At 48.5% G+C, this 17,830-nt stretch overlaps 1 protein-coding gene and 1 long non-coding RNA gene across 2 annotated transcripts in view; one reads left to right on the top strand and one right to left on the bottom strand.

The window, feature by feature from the left end:
• LOC125173250 (uncharacterized) overlaps positions 1–17,830 on the top strand; it is a 109,708-nt gene that overhangs the window by 50,463 nt on the left and 41,415 nt on the right. Inside the window, exon 3 of the long non-coding RNA XR_007154975.1 lies at positions 9,078–9,180. This is a non-coding gene — a long non-coding RNA (uncharacterized LOC125173250). The remainder of the gene's footprint in view (positions 1–9,077; positions 9,181–17,830) is intronic.
• NHLH2 (nescient helix-loop-helix 2) lies at positions 11,254–11,661 on the bottom strand. Its single transcript, XM_047872164.1, has one exon. The coding sequence runs from the start codon at positions 11,659–11,661 to the stop codon at positions 11,254–11,256; it is 408 nt and encodes a 135-aa protein (XP_047728120.1).

The following is a 17,830-nucleotide window of genomic DNA, read 5'->3' as shown; positions in this document are numbered from 1 at the left end:
TCCCACCTCTCTGCAGGTGCACAGCCACCCGCCTTGAGTAAGCCTCGCATCCCAGCCCAGACCACTGCTCCAGGCCTGTTCACGGGTGTCTTCCCGATCACCCCCTTGTGCCCTTTACCACCCAGACACCGGCAGGCAAAGCTGCCTGTCACGGAGCCAGGGGGGAGTGAGGCCAAGGTGCAGGCCATTAGGAAACAGAAAACTGTTCTCTTTTGGAACATTTATTTATTTATTTATTTATTTATTTATTTTTATCTTCTCACTTAAGTTTTTCCCTTTCATTTCTCTTCTTCTTCCCCCATCACCCCGCAATCTCCCTTCTCTCTGTCCCCTGACCAACTTTTGGTGCCTCTCTTTCCAGGTAGTTATCTTGCTTCTCTGTGTCCAGGTTTGGCCTTTGTCTACACAATACCAAGCATCTGGATATATGGTAAAAACATGCTGTCAAGTACCCAGATGTTTGGGAACATCTGGGTATTTTGGCAACCAGCAGCAACAACAGCTGCATAATGGAATTCATGTTTCCCTTTTCAGTCATCACTTGACATCGGGTGGACAGAGTCTCACCAGCCACAATCTAAGCACAGCCACTCGCTGCTGGCAATTCTGTTTTTCATCTCACATGGGGAATTATCTCTGTCAATCATTTTATTGTCGAAGAAAAGGGGAAGAAATTTGTCTCTTCTTGGGCCTGCAGTACATCATCACTCTATGCCTCAGTTCTTTTCTTATTGAAAGAGCTAGTAGGAGCTGACAATTTCTTTAACCTTTCCTACCCCAGAGGCAGGGAGAGAGAATAAGGCATGTGAAACGCTGTTTTCGCCACACGAGTCTAGAGAATCTGACAAGAACTTGTTTCCTATTAGAGTCACTCTCTCTGGTTTGAGATCTCCCCCCCCCCCCACCCCCACCCCCCGCCCATTCTCTCTTACATTCTTTGTACCACTCTATCTACAAGAGAAAGCAAAATGATGGTAGTGTATTATTCCTGCCCACAAAAGGCCCACATTATCTGTTTGTATTTTTCTCAGGTAGCTTAGAATAACACTGCTCTGCCCCAGCGGGGCCTTCAGTAGAGGGATGATCTCTAGAGTCTGCCTCAGACAGCCAAGTGTTCATTGTTATCTCTGGTTAGACCTAGCAGCCTCAGTCCCCTCCAAAGGGTTCCTGAAGCTGTAGGACATCACCACGGCAGGGTGGGCGTTAACTCTGGCTGCAGGACAAATCCCGGCAGTGTGGTTCAGTGGCTGTGCCCACCCGGGGCTATAATCAGGGTGGCGCATCTAGGTCTGCACATGCAGATTGGCGCGGCTTGATTGAAGAGTGCACTCGTGAGCGAGCCACTTTCTAGACCAAAAGATTAAGGCAATGGATGTGTCGGAGGTTTGTTTTCAGGAGATGGGACGGAATAGAGACACAGACCCCAAGTCAGTGCAGTCAGAAAATACGTCAGTCTATTTAGTGAAACCAATTCCAGGGTGAGTGCTCGCTGGCGCCGCGTAGACGCGGCCTGAGTGGCAGTGGATCTCAGAGGGTCAGCAAAGAGCCACGGGGTCGCGAGCCTACGCGGCAGCCCCCAGGGACACAGTGTCATCCCCACGCCACGTCCCCTGCGGTGCTCGCTCGCTCCAGGTCCTCTTCGCCATCCTCCCGCAGCCAGAGCCGATTCTGGCTCTCTGTTCTCCTGCAGTGAGGCCTCTCCCCTCTCCCCCTCTCCCCACTCTCTGCCTCCTTCCCTCCCTCCCATCCCCCTCCCTCCACCTTCTCCCAGAGGAGGTGACAGACGGGCCTGTAATTTGGTTCCATTCGCTCGACTGGAGCAACACCTGCCCCCCTCCCCTGGGACCAGAGGGTCTCATCCCAAACCCTACAAGAAGCCAAAGACAAATCCGGGCCCACATGCAAATACAATGACTCCGGGGACAGGGACACAGAGCCTGCAGCACACACCCCAGCCGCCAGCGTCCTGGCTTCTGCCTGCAAACCGAGAAAACCAAACACCTCTTGAAGTCCCAACTACCAAAAAAATCACCCAGAACTTTAATTGGGGTTTCAGAGTTTTTAAAAAATTAATCATGAGCTACTGTAGTAAGTACCATTTCCTCTTGCTCACACCACAGGCCAGAACTAAGTGCCTGGCATCAGGGGATCTGGACAGCAAAGTCCAGAAATAGAACTAGATATGAAGAACAAGGTGGGGAGACATGAGCAGGTGTGTGTGTGTGTGTGTGTGTGTGTGTGTGTGTGTGTGTGTGTGACTGCCGTTGGCCCGTGGCATCTGTCACACCAAGGACGCAGTAGACGTGCGATTCCTGGGTGGGCTCATTTTCTTTGTGTGAACCTTTAGTGTCTGCACCTGCCTGTCTTGTGGGAACACTCGTTTCTGTTTCCACTGACTCAGAATCGTGCAAGAGCACTGACCACAGAGGCTTTCTGACCACTTCCCAAAGTCTAGGTGTTGTCAAGGTCACCCTGCAACCGTGACTCCTTGTGGACCTTTCCCAGGCTTGGCCTGGGGCCATGCAGCTTGATGCTTTCAGCACCCAACTTCCCAAAGCCAAGCTCAGAACCACACCCCACACTTGGGCCCTAGCCACCTGCTCCACACTAGAGGGCAAGTCCAGTGGGCTGGGCCAGTGTCTGCTCCAGGGCCCAGGATGCTTAAGAGAAAATGTGTTCTTTCAATTCCTGTAGTTTTGGGTGGTGTTTTGTTTCCCACCAAAAAAATAAACTCTTGTATTTTTTTCCTTTTTCTCCGTTTTCAAAGTATAAGGTTTTGAATTTTACTGCCCCAGCCCCAGCTTCATTTTCCATTCAGAGCTTGCCAGCCGTGTGACCTTGGGCATGTGCCTTAATTTCTCTGTGTTCCAGTGTCTTCATCTGTGATTTAGGAAAAATAAGGGCTCCTAAGTCACTGACTGTTGGGGGACCATGTGAGTAATCATCGAAAGTGCCCTGCCCAGGGTAAGTGCTAAAGTCTGTGCACTTCTTGCTGTTTTGCTGTTAGTCGCGGGGCTACAACCCAGGGAGGACAGTGTGGGCTGTCTGAGAGGCTTCTAGGCAGCTCTGCTGCTGACAAGGTAGGAGACTGTGGCTGAGCCACTTAAGCACTCAGGACATCAGCTGGCCATACCTCTGTCCTGGGGGCCTGAAGGACTCACAGAGCCAGCATATGTGACAGACTTTGTGAGCTGGAAGGACTGTGCTGGGGGCATTTGTTGCTGTTGTTAATAATCCTCAAGCCTCTGCAGATGCTGCTGTCAGGGAGGGCTCGCAGGTCCTCACTTCTAATTCCCCAGAATTCTTCCTTCTCCAGAGCTCCCCCTCACCCCAGTTCCCAGCCAACAGCTAAGAGAATCCACCTGGTTTTTTGTTTTTAAGTCTTTGAAATCTGCCTGAGTTGGGCTCTGGCAGTGTTGTCTTTTACCCTGGGTTGTAGTTAACCAGCCATCACCCACTAACTACCCAGGTGGTACCCCCACAGCAGCTCCTGTGTTAAACTGGCCAGTTCTTGGGCATGTCCCTCCATTGACAAGGCAGGGAGAGGGTGGTAAGAGGGGCATTCATGGTGTGTGTGTGTGTGTGTGTGTGTGTGTGTGTGTGCGCGTGCGCGCACGCGCGTGCACGTGTGAGAGAGAGAGAGGAGAGAGAGTGCCAAAATTAAGAATTTTTAAAATAGAGGACCATCAGGGGCACCTGGGTGGCTCAGTTGGTTAAGCGTCCAACTTCGGCTCAGGTCATTATCTCACGTTTCCTGAGTTCGAGCCCCGCATCGGGCTCTGTGCTGACCGCTAGGAGCCTGGAGCCTGCTTCAGATTCTGTCTCCCTCTCTCTGCCCCTCCCTTGCTGGTGCTCTCTCTCCGTCTCTCTCTCAAAAATAAATAAACATTAAAAATAAATGAATAAATAAATAAATAAATAAATAAATAAATAAATAAAATGGAGAACCATCAGAAAGACGATCCAACTGGCTGGAGCAAAAGATAATTCGGAAAGGTGGGTTATGCCAGCTGTAAAATTCCCCCCAAAAATGTAGGTACTCACTGATGATATTCAGAAAATACTGCTAATTTGTTTCACACTAATAATGGTAATTTAGTTATGTTAAAAGAAGGTCCTTATCTTTTAGAGATATTTACTGATGTATTTATGGATGAATGATGTGATGTTTGGAACGTGCTTCAAACAGCCCAAAGGGGTAGGGGGAAAGTGTGGATAAGAGTATAAATGAAATGTCATCATATTAGAACGCAGTGTACTATGCCCTTTGCTTTTGTAGATGTTCTTAAACTCTCCATTAAGAGTGGTTTTTAATGTAGTTACTCAGAAAATTCATGCTGATTGATTTTTACTCACCAGGCCCCAATCACTCACTCCGGAACTGAGGCAGCCTCCCCGCATAGCAGACCTTGCCTGCCTCCAGCGCAGCTCACCTCCCACTGCTCCAGGAATGACCCCTAACCCTCACTACTTTTATCCCCTAGGAGAGGACTCACCAGGTACTGCTCCACAGACTCAGCTCCTTCCCTTGAGTGCGTCTGACCTCCTGAGCCTTTCAGGCAGACTGATCCCCATGTCCTTTCCCCTCCCAGTTAGCCCATCTGGACCCCAGGAGATCCTGAGAGAACCTCCCCTTTCCTACATCCACCACTCTTACACCTGCCCCGTGATTCCTGATATCCTAATATCCTGTCCCTTTTTCCTAGTGTCTTTCTGGAATGATCATCAAGGAGGTGAGGAACTTCCTTCCTGATCTGGAAATACTTAGCAAAACTGGACAGGAAATTCCAACAATTCCTCTCTTCATTACCTCAAAAATAATTTAGTTGCTTAACTTTCAAAAAGCTCACCTGCTGTAAGAGCCATTATAGTAAGGGCTGCTGAGCTCTTAACATGCACCGGACCTGTTCTAAGTGTTTTACATGAATTAACTCAATCTTCCTAACAATGCTACAGGGTAGGAACTGCTATCACCACCACCACCCCCATTTTACAGGTGAAAAAACTGAGGCAGAGAACTAAGTAATTTGTTTCAGGGTCACTGCCAGGTAGTGGAAGAGCTGGGGTTTGAATACAAGCGTGCTTTGTCAGAGCCCGCGCTCCTGACCACTCTGCCTGTGATAGCATCAGTGCTGAGGGCAGAAACCACGATGAGAAGATAAAAGGCGTGGAACAGGCCTCGCACATGGGGTGGCGCGGGGGCTTCAGATGTATGCGTCACTTGTAATGTCTGCATTTATGTTTCATTCCATCGCATGCTGTTTACTTCCCTGTAATGTTTTCTGTCTTATAGGACAGGGATTTTTGCTGTCTGACCTCTTGTAGACCTAGCAGTGTGTCCTATGCACATGAATACAGGTGGTAGAGACCACAGATCGTTAATACACTCATGAACTATTGATGTATTATTTTTAGTTTCTCCTATACAGTGTCCTATGCATACTATAAATGCAAAGTAATGGTAATAGTTCGCATTTATGCGGCACTTACTGTATTCTTGCTCTTCTGGCAAGCACTCTACAATATCCTGTGGAAACCTCATGATATGCATTTTAGATAGATGCATATATTGTCCCCTCCTACACATCTGAAAACGACAGCTTGAGGAGGTATGGTAACACGTTCCACATCACACATCTAGAATGGGTTGGAGCCAGAATCTAAACCTGGCCCCAGACCCCTGGGTTTCAAACACAGGGATAGGAGAAACAAATTCTGGTATAAGGTTTGTGCGTGGGACTCAGGGAGCTGAGTGGCTAATGCTGCCCAAAGAAACCGAGGAAAGTGTTGTAAAGTGGTTACATTTGAGTTAGGTGACAATGGAATGATTGGAAGTTTCTGGGCAAAAAATAAGAACGGAGGAGAGCATCCTAGGGAGAAGGAGAGCGAGTACAAAGGCACAGATTATAAAGGACCAGGCATCTCCAGAGAAGAGAGGAAATCTGAATTTGGCAGGAACATTTAACCTCAGGGAGAATGGCTGAAGATGATGCTAGAGAGTGTCTGCAACAAGCTTGTGAAAGATTTCTATGCCTGGAGAAAAAACTTGAGCTTTATTTATAAGCAATGGGAACTCAAGGAGAGCTTTCAGGCAGGGAATGGCAGGCTATCTTTAAAAGCTGTTTCTCGGGGCATCGGGACAATGGACCTCAATGTGCTAAGGAGTGTGGGTGGGGTAGACTGAAGAGCCAGCCCCACCGTGGTGGTGAATAGTAATGTCGCAGACAGTGTCCTCCTCCAGGAGGAGCCTGTCCACAGCTGCCACCTGCCTGCAGTGTCTTCCTGCAAAGTAGAAAGAGGCTCCCCTACCACCCGACGGCTTAGTCCCAAGCCCAGGCACACGCTGAACTTGGCAAGCAGGGCACAGGCTCAGTCTTAGCCTCCACGGGTCCACTGGGTTGGGGGGCCTGCACTCCTTAGGCGTTACCTGAACTGGAGCTTCTCCTAAGCACATGCATGAGAAGATGGGGTACAAGGGCCAAAGGTAGGGTGTGTGCATGGCACGGCCCCCCTTTAGCAAAGGAAAACCACTGAGTGTGACCCCTAAAGGCAGGCACTTGGATAGACCGACAGACGTGGTTTCGTGGCCCTGAGAAAGTTATGTAATTTCTCTAAGCCTCAGTTTCCTCAACTTGTTAAATGGAAGTACCTACCTCAATGAGTTATTGTGAGGATTAAAAGAGCTAAGAATGCACGCAAAAACAGGATGTGAGGGCGATCTGGCCACGACATCTGTCACCCCATTGATCACCAGGGTTGATTCGGCTGATCTGGCTGGCTAGGCGGGGGTCCCCTTCCTCCCTCACCGCTCCACATGTGTCCCTCCGGAAGCGCGCTCGGTCGAAGAGGACGACCTTCCCCGATAGAGGAGGACTGTTCTTCAGTCAAGGGCATACGAGTAGCTGCGCTCCCCTGCTAGAACCTCCAAACAAGCTCTCAAGAATGCACACAAAGGTCTTGGCACAGTAAGCGCATAGTTCACACTGACTACACGTTAGCTGTTAATATATCTACCACACCAACAATGAGCGAGAGCCCGTCCAGGCCTGGGAAGGGGTATTGGCTGTACATGCACTTGAGTTGGCTGTCCCCTGCCCCTCATCCCTTGCTACCCCAGACCTCAGTGGGAGGAAGACGGCAACCAGAGACAGATAGCAGTGACAGGGACTGGATACACCACAGCACTCCTGAGGTGGGCTCTGTCTGCTTACTTCATCCTAACAGACACGTGGTCATAGGGCGGGGCCACGGGAGGAAGCCCCAAGAACAGGATTCAGAGGGGGAAACAGGCCTTCCGTCCTCCTCCATCCAGCTCCATTTCTTTCCATATACACCCCCTGTCCTCAGTCTGCTCTTCCTTTCCTAATCTGTGCCACCACCCGTACTCTCTGCCACTGGCCCTCCCATTATCCTCCCCTCCCCCCTGCCCGGGGAGGGGTTTTTTGCTCAAGACTTTTGCCCCTTTTCTCTGGATGTCTCTGGACAGTGGCAGAAGCGAAGCAGTCATCTGGGCATAGAAATACCCAGCACAGGTGGCCTCGTCAGCTGGGCCAGGTGGCGCTCAGTTTTCTGGGGAGCGGCAGTGCACTGGCCAGTTGTTGGGCAGCTGGGACAGAGGGCAGAAGGTGAGAGAAACATTGGGAGGAACTGTGGTCCCCAGCGTGTCTAGGGAGGGAGCGAGCTGGGGGTGAAGGACAAGGCCCCTGGCAGTGGGGAGTGGCGAGAGATCGGCTTGGGCTATTTTGGGTGGCTTGCGCACAAGACACGTTAACAAGATGTGAGAAGACGGCCCTCCAAGTAGCAGTGATCTTGGAAGCGGCTGGTTAGGTGGATCCAGGTGTCTGCCTCTTCTGAGAGGCCTGCCCTAACAGCAGTCACAGGGCAGCAATGCCCTCAGCTGCCGTTCTCAATTTACCCTGCTGTATTTTTCTTCACGGCAAAACTTGAAATTAAATATTGTTTACTTCTTGTCTTTTCTCCAGTAGACTTGGTCCCATCTGTTGCTCTTTTCATGGCATCTAGAACAATGCTCAGCACACAGTAGGTCCTCAACAAATATTTGTTGAATGTAAGATTTGAATGATTGCCGTCATTCTACAGACAAGAATTATTACTCCCTTACCTGTGGCTGAATACATGTCGCGGAGTCCCTGCTACATGCCAGGGATGAGTCAGTTACCTTCTGGTGTAGCAGAGCACGACAGTGCTCCCTTTCTCTTTGGAGGGTGCTGAGCTGCCTTGGATCTGAAATTGCACAATCCTCTCCTGGCCTCACAGGGGCCGTGTGCCTGGGAAAGGATGTTGCCCTTTGCCCTTGGTTCATGTCCGCCTTACTTAACACCAGAGGTGAGGGCCGTGGTCTGGGAAGTGAGTAAAAAGATCCCCCCCTAGCTGTCAATGGGAAGTCTGTGTAGGTCAGTTGGAAATCGAGCTCATAAACCAGGAAAAGGGGGCTGTCAGAAGGTTCTGGAGGTCAGAAGTTGACTCCATTTCTTGGCATGGGAGCAGAGCCAATTTTTCTGTCATACAAGAGAGAAGTGCCATGAGGACTGAAACTGTTCCTAGAGGGGGGGAGACCTCAATTCAAACACTCAGTCCAAAGACACCATGTCTGGAGGCTCGAGGAACCAGCCCCTGCTGCAGTGGCCAGGACTTGGTCCAGGTACAAAGCCAAAGCAGGTTCCATTCTTTTTCATGCCCTAGAAAGTGTGTTCTTACTATGCACCTCCATGTGAAGAAGAGAATGAAGTCTCACTTACTAGGTATCTGTGAACTTGACTATAAGATACCTGGGTGAAAGGTGAAAAATGCTCAGAATCCCAGATATTTCACAGACAAAACGAAGCATCCACATAATTATAATTTTTACTTGGCAACCAGAGATTTGGTGTGATGTAGACTCATGGTTCATAATATTCTACACATGTGTGTGTATGTTGTACATATGTATAGAGTTTTAAAGTTATTCACGTGTTCTGCTTATACACGGACTATTTCACATTTTTATAGGCTTTTGTAGATGACATTCTTCACATCCCAAGGTTGGTCCAGGACTTAGTTTTTTTTCTTGTTTGCAGGTGTCATGTCTGGATTAGATGTTCGAGTGCTACAATGTACACCTTGTTCTTAACAAGTGCCACGAGGACTCAGTGTCATCATCTTGGGGTCTTCTTACTGCCAGTAAGTAGCCGTGTGATTTAGTGTAGGGCACGTAAACTCCCTGTGCCTCAGTTTCCTAAATCAAATTTGAAGAGGTTGAGTTAATTACTAAGACTCCTTTTAGAGCCAAAAAACCCATGATTAAATAATATTTTTCTGTAAGCATTATAATTTATTCCTCATTGGGAGGAACATGCTCTGTGTCACCATCACATGTAGGACATCTATAGATGATCAGTATCCAAGTTTAGGAATAGTATCAAATACCTCAGTACATAAATTTGTTAATGTTTGGGTTGTTGGGGGTTTTTTTGTGTGTATATTTTTTAATTAGTTCCTTTCTGAGGATTGTGTCCATTAAGATACTTCACATGCTCAGCCAGTATGTTTATTATTTTTCAATAGTATGCTTTAAATAAAGGAGAGAACTTTATTTGATACCTTTATTTATATGCAAAACAGCGCACCATTCATGAGATATGAAAAACTCGTCAGATAGAAACCAGGTTATATCTATTTTCACTACAAAATATTGCATTATATAAAGCAACAGAGACACAAAAAAACCCTGAAAAAGACTAAAATCTTTGGATAGCAGATGTGTGTTTTTTTTTTTTCCCTTGTCTCTAAAATACACTCCTTGTTTTAAGAGTTTCACAGCTGAGAACATGAAACATTTTCAGGTTATAGACTTTTCTTTTTGGTTGTCACAGAGGAAAGTAGTTTTGAAATCTTTTTTTTTTTTTTAGGAAAATAACTTAATTTCCTAAAATCATCCCACGCACAAACAGCGCACACACACACACACACACACATACACACACACACACACACAAAGAAGCTACTGTCCTTATAAACAGTTTGTAAAGTACTTTTCAGACATAACTACACATAAGAATAACAACACTTACTTTTTTTTAAAAAACTATAATAGTGAAGTGCTAATGTTGCTGATCTCACAACAAAAGAACCTTTTCAAGAACAAACATCTTAATATATAAAATATGTTTAGAAACAGGGAGAAGTGGGAATTTTGTTATACAAGTGCAATATAATTAGAGCAAAAAAGAAAGACCACAGTATAATCTCAACAGACACATAAAAAGTTAGACATAATTATTCCACAGGAAAAATTGTAAACACTTGACTATAAATAAATTGGCACAGAGTATCCAAAGTAAAATTATCACCACTCTGAAAAATAAATGTCTTGAAAAAAATACTCTACTCCTTCTAACATAAATAAAAATAGGTTGTCTTTTGCTAACTGTACCTATGGGTCCACATGTTTAAGGTCACAAATAGATGTTTTTGGATATATAAAGGGGCACTTCGCCTGAAAAAGCAATCAGATATTAAAATTTCCATTTAAATATGGATTCTCCTGTCTACATCAGTGTCCTACCTTGGGGTTAAAATCTCACCAAGATCAAATCTTCCCACAGTGTGTCTGTTCTTAATCTATCTTTTAAGCTTACCAATATTCAGGGTTTGTCTGTTTTATTTGGATCCTAATATAATCTTCCCTTCCACAGCAGAATGGAAACTTTCCTGTTCCACCGTTCTGTGCCTTAAATCTCTACACTGGAGGAGAGTCCCTCCCACCCCCTCCAAATGTTAGGTGATTTGTCAATTAGAAAAATCCCAGATAGTCTAAAGTTAGGAGGCTTTACTCTGAGCTTCTGAGCTCCTGCCCTCATTCTTTCAAAACGTGAAGATCTGTGGGAGATAAATGGAGAACTCAAAGCCTCCAGTGAGCTAAAGCAACTACCCTTAAAGGGATCCTAACACACGGAGGGGAGGTTTGGAGGCTGTGCGTTGCGGGTGCCTCGGGGAGGCTCGCCTGGAATAATGCCCCCTGCAAACCCGGGGGCTCGCCAGACAACCCCACCTTCCCGAGTTGGAAACCTTCCCTCGACTCCCCGCTGACCGGAGAGAGCTCGAACGCGTGGCAAGCTTCTTCCCGCGTCCAGGCCTCTCGCGGCGGCTGTCCGGCTGGGCGGCCCTCTCGTCCACCAGCCCTGCGGCTGCCCCCCGGGGCCGGTGGCGCTCCCCCGGCTTCCGGACAGGCGGCCTCCCGCCGCGCCCGCGGCCCTACACGTCCAGGACGTGGTTGAGATAGGAGATGTAGCAGATGGCCAGGCGCAGGATCTCGATCTTGGAGAGCTTCTTGTCCGGGGGCAGCGTGGGCAGCAGTTTGCGGAGCTCGGCGAAGGCCAAGTTGAAGGCCTCCACGCGGATGCGCTCGCGGGTGGCGTGGGCCGAGCGGTACTTGGCGGTGGCGCGCCGGCGGCGGCGCTTCTCCTCGCGGCTCAGCTGCTGCGGGTGCGGGTAGAGCGCGGCCCGGCTGCCGCCCTTGCCGTCGCCCTCGGCCTCCTCCACCGGCTCCAGGTCCGACACGCTGCCCAGCACCTTGGCCTCCGCGCCGCCCAACGACTCCGGGTCCGAGTGCGCCGAGCTGGGGTGGTCCGAGTCGGCGGCTTGGTCCGGACTCAGCATCATTTTGGAAGCTGAGGGGGAGTCAGAACATCAATCAATAAAAGGAAGGGTCTTCCTTGGATCCGAGGGAGAGCGGGCGAGGGCCTAGCGGGCCGGCCCTCGGCGCGTCCCGGGTCTCCTCCCCACCCCAGGCGGGCGCGCTCGGCGGAGCTGGCCCCGCGGGCAGGCAGCGCGCGGAGAGGGGCAGACCCGAGGGCCCAAGCCGCGCGCCTCCCCGCGCCGGGGCAAGCGAGGTCCCGGCTGGGCCCCGGCCGCATCCCGGACCCGACTCCTCGGCCTGCGGGAGGCCGAGACCGGCCTGTGGGCCCGGCCCGGCCCGGCGTGGAAGCGGCAGGCCCAGGAGGCTGCGCGCGCGTCCGGTGCCTCCTTCTGCCAAAATACCGACCCCACCAGGCCGCCTGCCTTCCTTCCCCTTCCCTGACAAACGAACGATGCCGAAAGGCTACCACTTCTGGAGTGTACGCGGGGCGGGGGGACGCCGTGGGCGCCCCGGCCCCGAGGGCCTTGGACCAGGCAGCCGGAGGCCGCGGCGCCCGCGGGCCTCGCACCAGTCTGGGGCGTGCGGGACGGCCGCGGCCGTGGAGGGCGCCCCGCGCTGGAGGGGAGCCCCGGTCACTAGTGCGGACGGAGGGTAGGCGACCCGGAGCGGGCAGCTTCTCCGTCCCCCTCGCGCTTCCCCGGAGAAACAAAGCAATGACTGAACAAACGCGAAGGCTCCTTTCTCCGGAAAATTGACCCTTTTGCCCTCGCGGCCCCCCGAAGCACCATCTGTCACGCAGACAGCCACACACATCGGGGACCTAGGGACGCGGCGACGTGGCAGGAGACAATGCGCCCAGCAGCCGGCCGACCACCTCACGGGGAAAATGCCGCCGGCGGGGTAGTGGCGGGAGGGGAGGCTGGGAGGGAAAGGGAGACCCGGGGCGGGAGGACGCGACCCGAGCTTCCTCTCCAAGGGCCAAGCCCGGTGCTGGGGGGGGGGGGGGGGGAGGGAGGGAGGGGTCGGAATCGAGAGCCCCGCAGCGACCCCGGGGCGGCCCGGCCCAGGCGGAGCGGGGCTGTGCTCAGCTCTCCTGGAACGACGCCTTCCCGGGAAGGCCGCCCCGCCGGGCTCCTGCCGGGGCCTCGAGCTCCGACACCGACCGCGCGCCTCCTGGGAGGGGGCTGCCCACAACCCCCGGGGCTCGGGTGGTCGGCGGGGGGGGGGGGGGGGTCCGGCCTCCAAGAAAGGGGCCGGCACCTGCGGGGCAGCGCGCACCGACCGCCGGCGCCAGTGGGAGAGCACCAGGCCGCGGGCCCCGCGCGTGCAGCCCGAGAGACGCTCGCCGCGGGAGAAATCCGTGGCGGCGACGAGTCGGAGGGCTTGCTTCTAGAGAAACAAAAGCCAGGGAGGTGAGATCCTCTCCTCGCGCCGCGCTCGCCCAGGAGCGAATGTGTCTCCAAGCTGGCTCGTACTGCGCTGCGAGGAAAGCGGGTCCTCGAAGGCAAAATAAAAACAAATGCTCCAAGTGAGCTACATGTGACTCCCTACGGGCTTCTCTCGGGTACGTTTATAAAGGAGAACAACTTGCACCTGTACATTCGGCTTGAAAGGGCATAAATAAATTGGCACAGTAAGCATCGACATAGTTGTAGTGCGGCTAAAAAGTTCCCGGGTTGCCTTCAAAGCATGCTAAATTCTCCTCCAGATATCTTTTTAAAATAGTCACAAATAGCATGTCGTGCATACGTCCATTTCACAATTAGCTGAAGTACATCTATGAAGACGGTATGAATAATCTAACTTAGTTCCAAGGTGGGGAAAAAAAATTACTTAAAGGAGCCTTACCTTGTAAAAGCCTTCTCGATAATCTTTTCTCCAATCTTTTAGAGTTACAAATCCCAAAGAATAGAGGGGAGAAATTCCGAAGTATATATTAAAAGCAGCAAATATTTATTACATTCGAGTGTGGAAAAGCAGCTGTCATCTCGCTGGTGTCCACAGCGAGGGACGATAGTGTCTCAGGATGTGGACGATGTAAATGATTGTTCACTTAGTTGATAGACCAAAAATGCCTTCTCCTTTTAATTGTTCTCAAACATTTCGGGAAATTCGTTGTTGATTTTTTTTTTTTTTAAATGAGGTGTTGAAAAGTCTCGTGCCTTTTTTCCTCTTCTGGGTCTCTATAAATAACAAAAGAGATGCAGAGATAAACACAATCACATCAAAGGGCTGATTCCTCCACTTTCTAATAGTGGAAGAATCAATAAGAAAGATGGTTACATTAGATAAGATCCCGCTCCTGTAGGACTCCTTTCCTTCCCTTAATACCGTGGAGAAGAAACTGGGAAGAGCAAGGCAGAGATGCGATCTTCCTCAGAAGTGATTTTTTTTTTTTTTGAGATAAGGCTTTGTTCAGCTGATGTCTCCCCAGTTCCCAGGAACACAATACTGTAACTCGGGGGCTAAGCTTGCCTCTTCCTCTCTCCTCATTTACTTGTAGATTGTATAAACAGGCACCTATTTGCAGTTTCAAAGTCTTCTAAGGCTTGCTAACACCTCCCACCCCCACCCCCTCCTTTCTTTACCTTATAGCAAAATACATATAGTCTGGCTTGGAGACGCTTGGAGAAAGGTTCGTGGAAAGTGAATGTCTCCCGGAGTAACAGTGACAGGGACGCGGAGAAAGACGGGAGAGGGTGGGAGAGCCGGAGCAAAGAGGCAGAGATGCGTGTGTGGCTTCTTGGCTCTCCTGGTACCAATTGATTCAGCCTGGAGATGGTGGAAGAGATAAAGGCTTAAGAAGGGGGATGGAATTTTTTTCCCCTAAATTGATATTTAATGGGAAATCCTATTGGACAGAAACCTGGACATGAGTCACTTAATTGGACTTGACATCTGTCACAGTGTGGGAGTTTTCACAGCCCAAATATTTTAGCAGATCAGATTCCCACTGAATCTGTGCCATAAAATATAACAGTTGAAAGCAGTCCATGATAGAAACCTTAGCCTCTAAACAGAGTCTCTAGCCATTATCAGACTATTTCTCTTTTTCCGATTATTGATGCAGTCTTTAAGTGCAAATAAGCAACATATTGACTGTGGAAAATTTCTCCTCACATATTAGAAAACCGGCATCTTCCCCTAATGTTTGGGAAAGTATTTGTGTCCAGAACATGAAAATATATACTATATATGGTACTATAATAAATATATTCACGTATGTAATGACCAACATTTATTAGTGATCATCAGAAGATATTTGATCAAGACTTGATGAAGCATATTCATGTTTTTGAAATATATCCTGCCACTGGACTAATTTTCCAATATGTGGTTTAAAAAAAAAACACAAAACCCCTTTCAATAGATTAAGTCATTGGTGGAACTGGGAACAGAATCCAGGCATTGTAATTTCAGAGAGCACTCTAGGAGACCATCCTACTTTCCTAAACATGTTTGTTTTCCTCTTTACCCATTCGTTCATTCAAGTCAAAGTCTGGCATATTACATGTGTTGATTATTGCACTTCATTTTTGCTTATTTTACCATGTGAATATTTAGCGTAGGGGCAGTGCATTGGGCCAGGATGTAAACACACACAAATCACCAGTGTATTGCAGCACATTATGCCTTTGCTATACCCAACCCCGTGGCCCTGAATTTATATGCCTTATAACAAAAGGGAAAATCTAGTTCAATTACTTGGCCACTTTATAAAGACACTGTTAGTCTCCATCAACTAAGTATTATTTGCAATCATTTTGGCTTTTTTGATTGTGTAAGCTTAAAAGAAATAAAGAAATACTGTAGCCGTATTCTCCATGTCAATAATTCCCTGGGGGAACATTTGTGGAGAGAGGACTCCTCATTTTTCCTTCTTTTTCAATTTTGCACTAAAAACAGGTTTTATCATCAGGGGAGAGGATTGATCAGCCTACCCCTGGGAGTGACCCTCATGGCTGCCACCAGTCCTGTTTGCCTTTGCACACATATTTCAGCCTATGGGAGATGCCTGGACCGGAATGGGGTGGGGGTGGGGAGAGTAGGAAGTGTCTCCAAGGAAAATGGGCACCAACACTTTCCAGCTTTGCCTCTGCCCAGCCCCAGCACAGAAGCATGTTTTAGATATCCCCAGGACGTTTCAGCAGAGGCAGAAGCCAGCTGCATTTAGGTGGCAGTGGAAAGAGGTGAGTGGAGGAACTCCCCAAGGTGTGAAGATGAAGGGAAAAGGGAGGTTTCCCCACCCTGGCCAAGCATCCACACATAGCCAGACCTGTGCACCCAGATGCGCACCCACAGATACCTGTAGTCTCACCCCCTACTACTCATGTAATCTGGCTGGCTCTGTTAGACTGCTACACATTCAGACTGACAAAGTGAAAAACCTGGTGAGTCTAATCACCGTAGCTCATGAGACCATTGCTGCCGTGGGAAGCCACTGGTACCTCTAGTTACCCTGGTGTTGGAGGAAGGAAGGAAGTGGGGGGAACATACCAGGGCAGGTCAGATCCTGCCAATGTGTGTATGGATCCAGATACGTTCTTTTTTACATTCAGGCTTACCGATTCCATACTGACAGCCTGCGTGTACATAAAGCCCTTGTAAACAGGTACACGCTTAGACTCATACATAGCCATGGCTGGATGCACAGTTATGGTCACAGACATGAATTCACGCTCACATACGTGTGCATTCTCTCTTCCAGGAAAGCCTCCCCCTCTCCTACTGCTACCTTTGCCTTTTCTAAGACCTCCCTAGCACAGATGGTCCCTCCTTCTGTGCTTCATAAGCACTTTTTTTCCTATCCCCCTTAGAGATTACATATCGTACACGGTGATTCTCGGTTTCCATACCTGTGTTTCCCACTAGGCTGTGACGCTCCCAGGGCAGGTCTGTGGCTCATGGCCCCAGCACGGATGTCTGAGTTTGACACATTGTAAGTACTCAGTACTATGGTGAATGACTCTGTATGTACAGAGGCAGCTGGAGTATTTGTAACACAGAAACATTTCCATCAAAAGACCCTTAGTTTCATCTGTGTTTCCTCCCCTATAAAAGTGAGGATAATAATCCTACCCTCCTCACTTCACAGGCTGGTTATGAGACTCACCGCATGTGAAAGTATCTTCTAAAATACCAAGCATCATACAAATGAAGATACTATGGAGTATTAAGAGTAATATTACCTAATATTACCTAATATTAAATCAGTAGGGAGGTGGCAAGCAGTGATTTAAAAAGCCAGACTTCCTGGCTCTATCATAGGCTAGCCATGTAAACTTAAGGGATTTACTTTACTATCCTGGACCTCAGTTTTCTGTCTATAAAATGGGAATGAGAAAAGTATATCATGTTGTTATGTTATGTCATTCTTTTTCTAAAGACGAACAAAGATAATCTGTGTACTTAACTGAATGCGTAAAACTCATGCTCAATCAAGTTGACTATTCATATTGTTAATAATATTACTGTTATTGTTCAAAATAAATATTGTGAACCAGAAATACAAAATAAAATTACATGAAATATAAACATATCTGTATACTCACCCCAATTGTGTGTGTGTGTGTGTGTGTGTGTGTGTGTGTGTGTGTGTGTCTGTCTGTCTGGCAACTAACCTACAGTGAGCACTTTCCATGTCAAATATAGGTCTAGGGACTTTACACATATTAACTCATTTTATCTTCACCACAGTGTTGAGACAGGTACTGTTGTTGTCCTGTTTTTGCATATTAAGGAAATTGGGATGCAAAACATGATCTATTCAAGGGTGTACAGCTAATAAATTATGGAGCCAAAATATAGACTGAGGTAGTCTAAACTCAGAAACTGCCACCACTGTGCATTTACTGCTTCTATGGTCATAGTATCCTATACAAATATACTCAGGTAGAGGACTTATTCACCAAAAGAAATGCATATTCTGAAGGAGAAATATATATACACGCACAACATATATAAAATACCACATTTTGCATTCAGAGGTGGTCAGTGTGCAAACAGTTTTAAATACTTACTGTGCATCTAGCATTGTGCCAGACGTTACTGGACTACAAAAGCTTTATAATTATTTGTTAATTCCACTAGACAGCTGTTTCCAATCTATTTTCTTCCATTTTGCACCCTATCAGCAAAAATTTTGGGCATACACATCCAGTATATGTATTTTATTGTTAACAAACTTTATGC

Source organism: Prionailurus viverrinus, chromosome C1 (genome assembly GCF_022837055.1).
Source record: "Prionailurus viverrinus isolate Anna chromosome C1, UM_Priviv_1.0, whole genome shotgun sequence".
NCBI lineage: Eukaryota > Metazoa > Chordata > Mammalia > Carnivora > Felidae > Prionailurus > Prionailurus viverrinus.
This window is presented reverse-complemented; position numbering and strand designations above follow the sequence as displayed.

Excerpts from the sequence above, each read along its gene's own strand:
- NHLH2 (XM_047872164.1), bottom strand. The coding sequence starts at position 11,661 with ATGATGCTGAGTCCGGACCAAGCCGCCGACTCGGACCACCCCAGCTCG.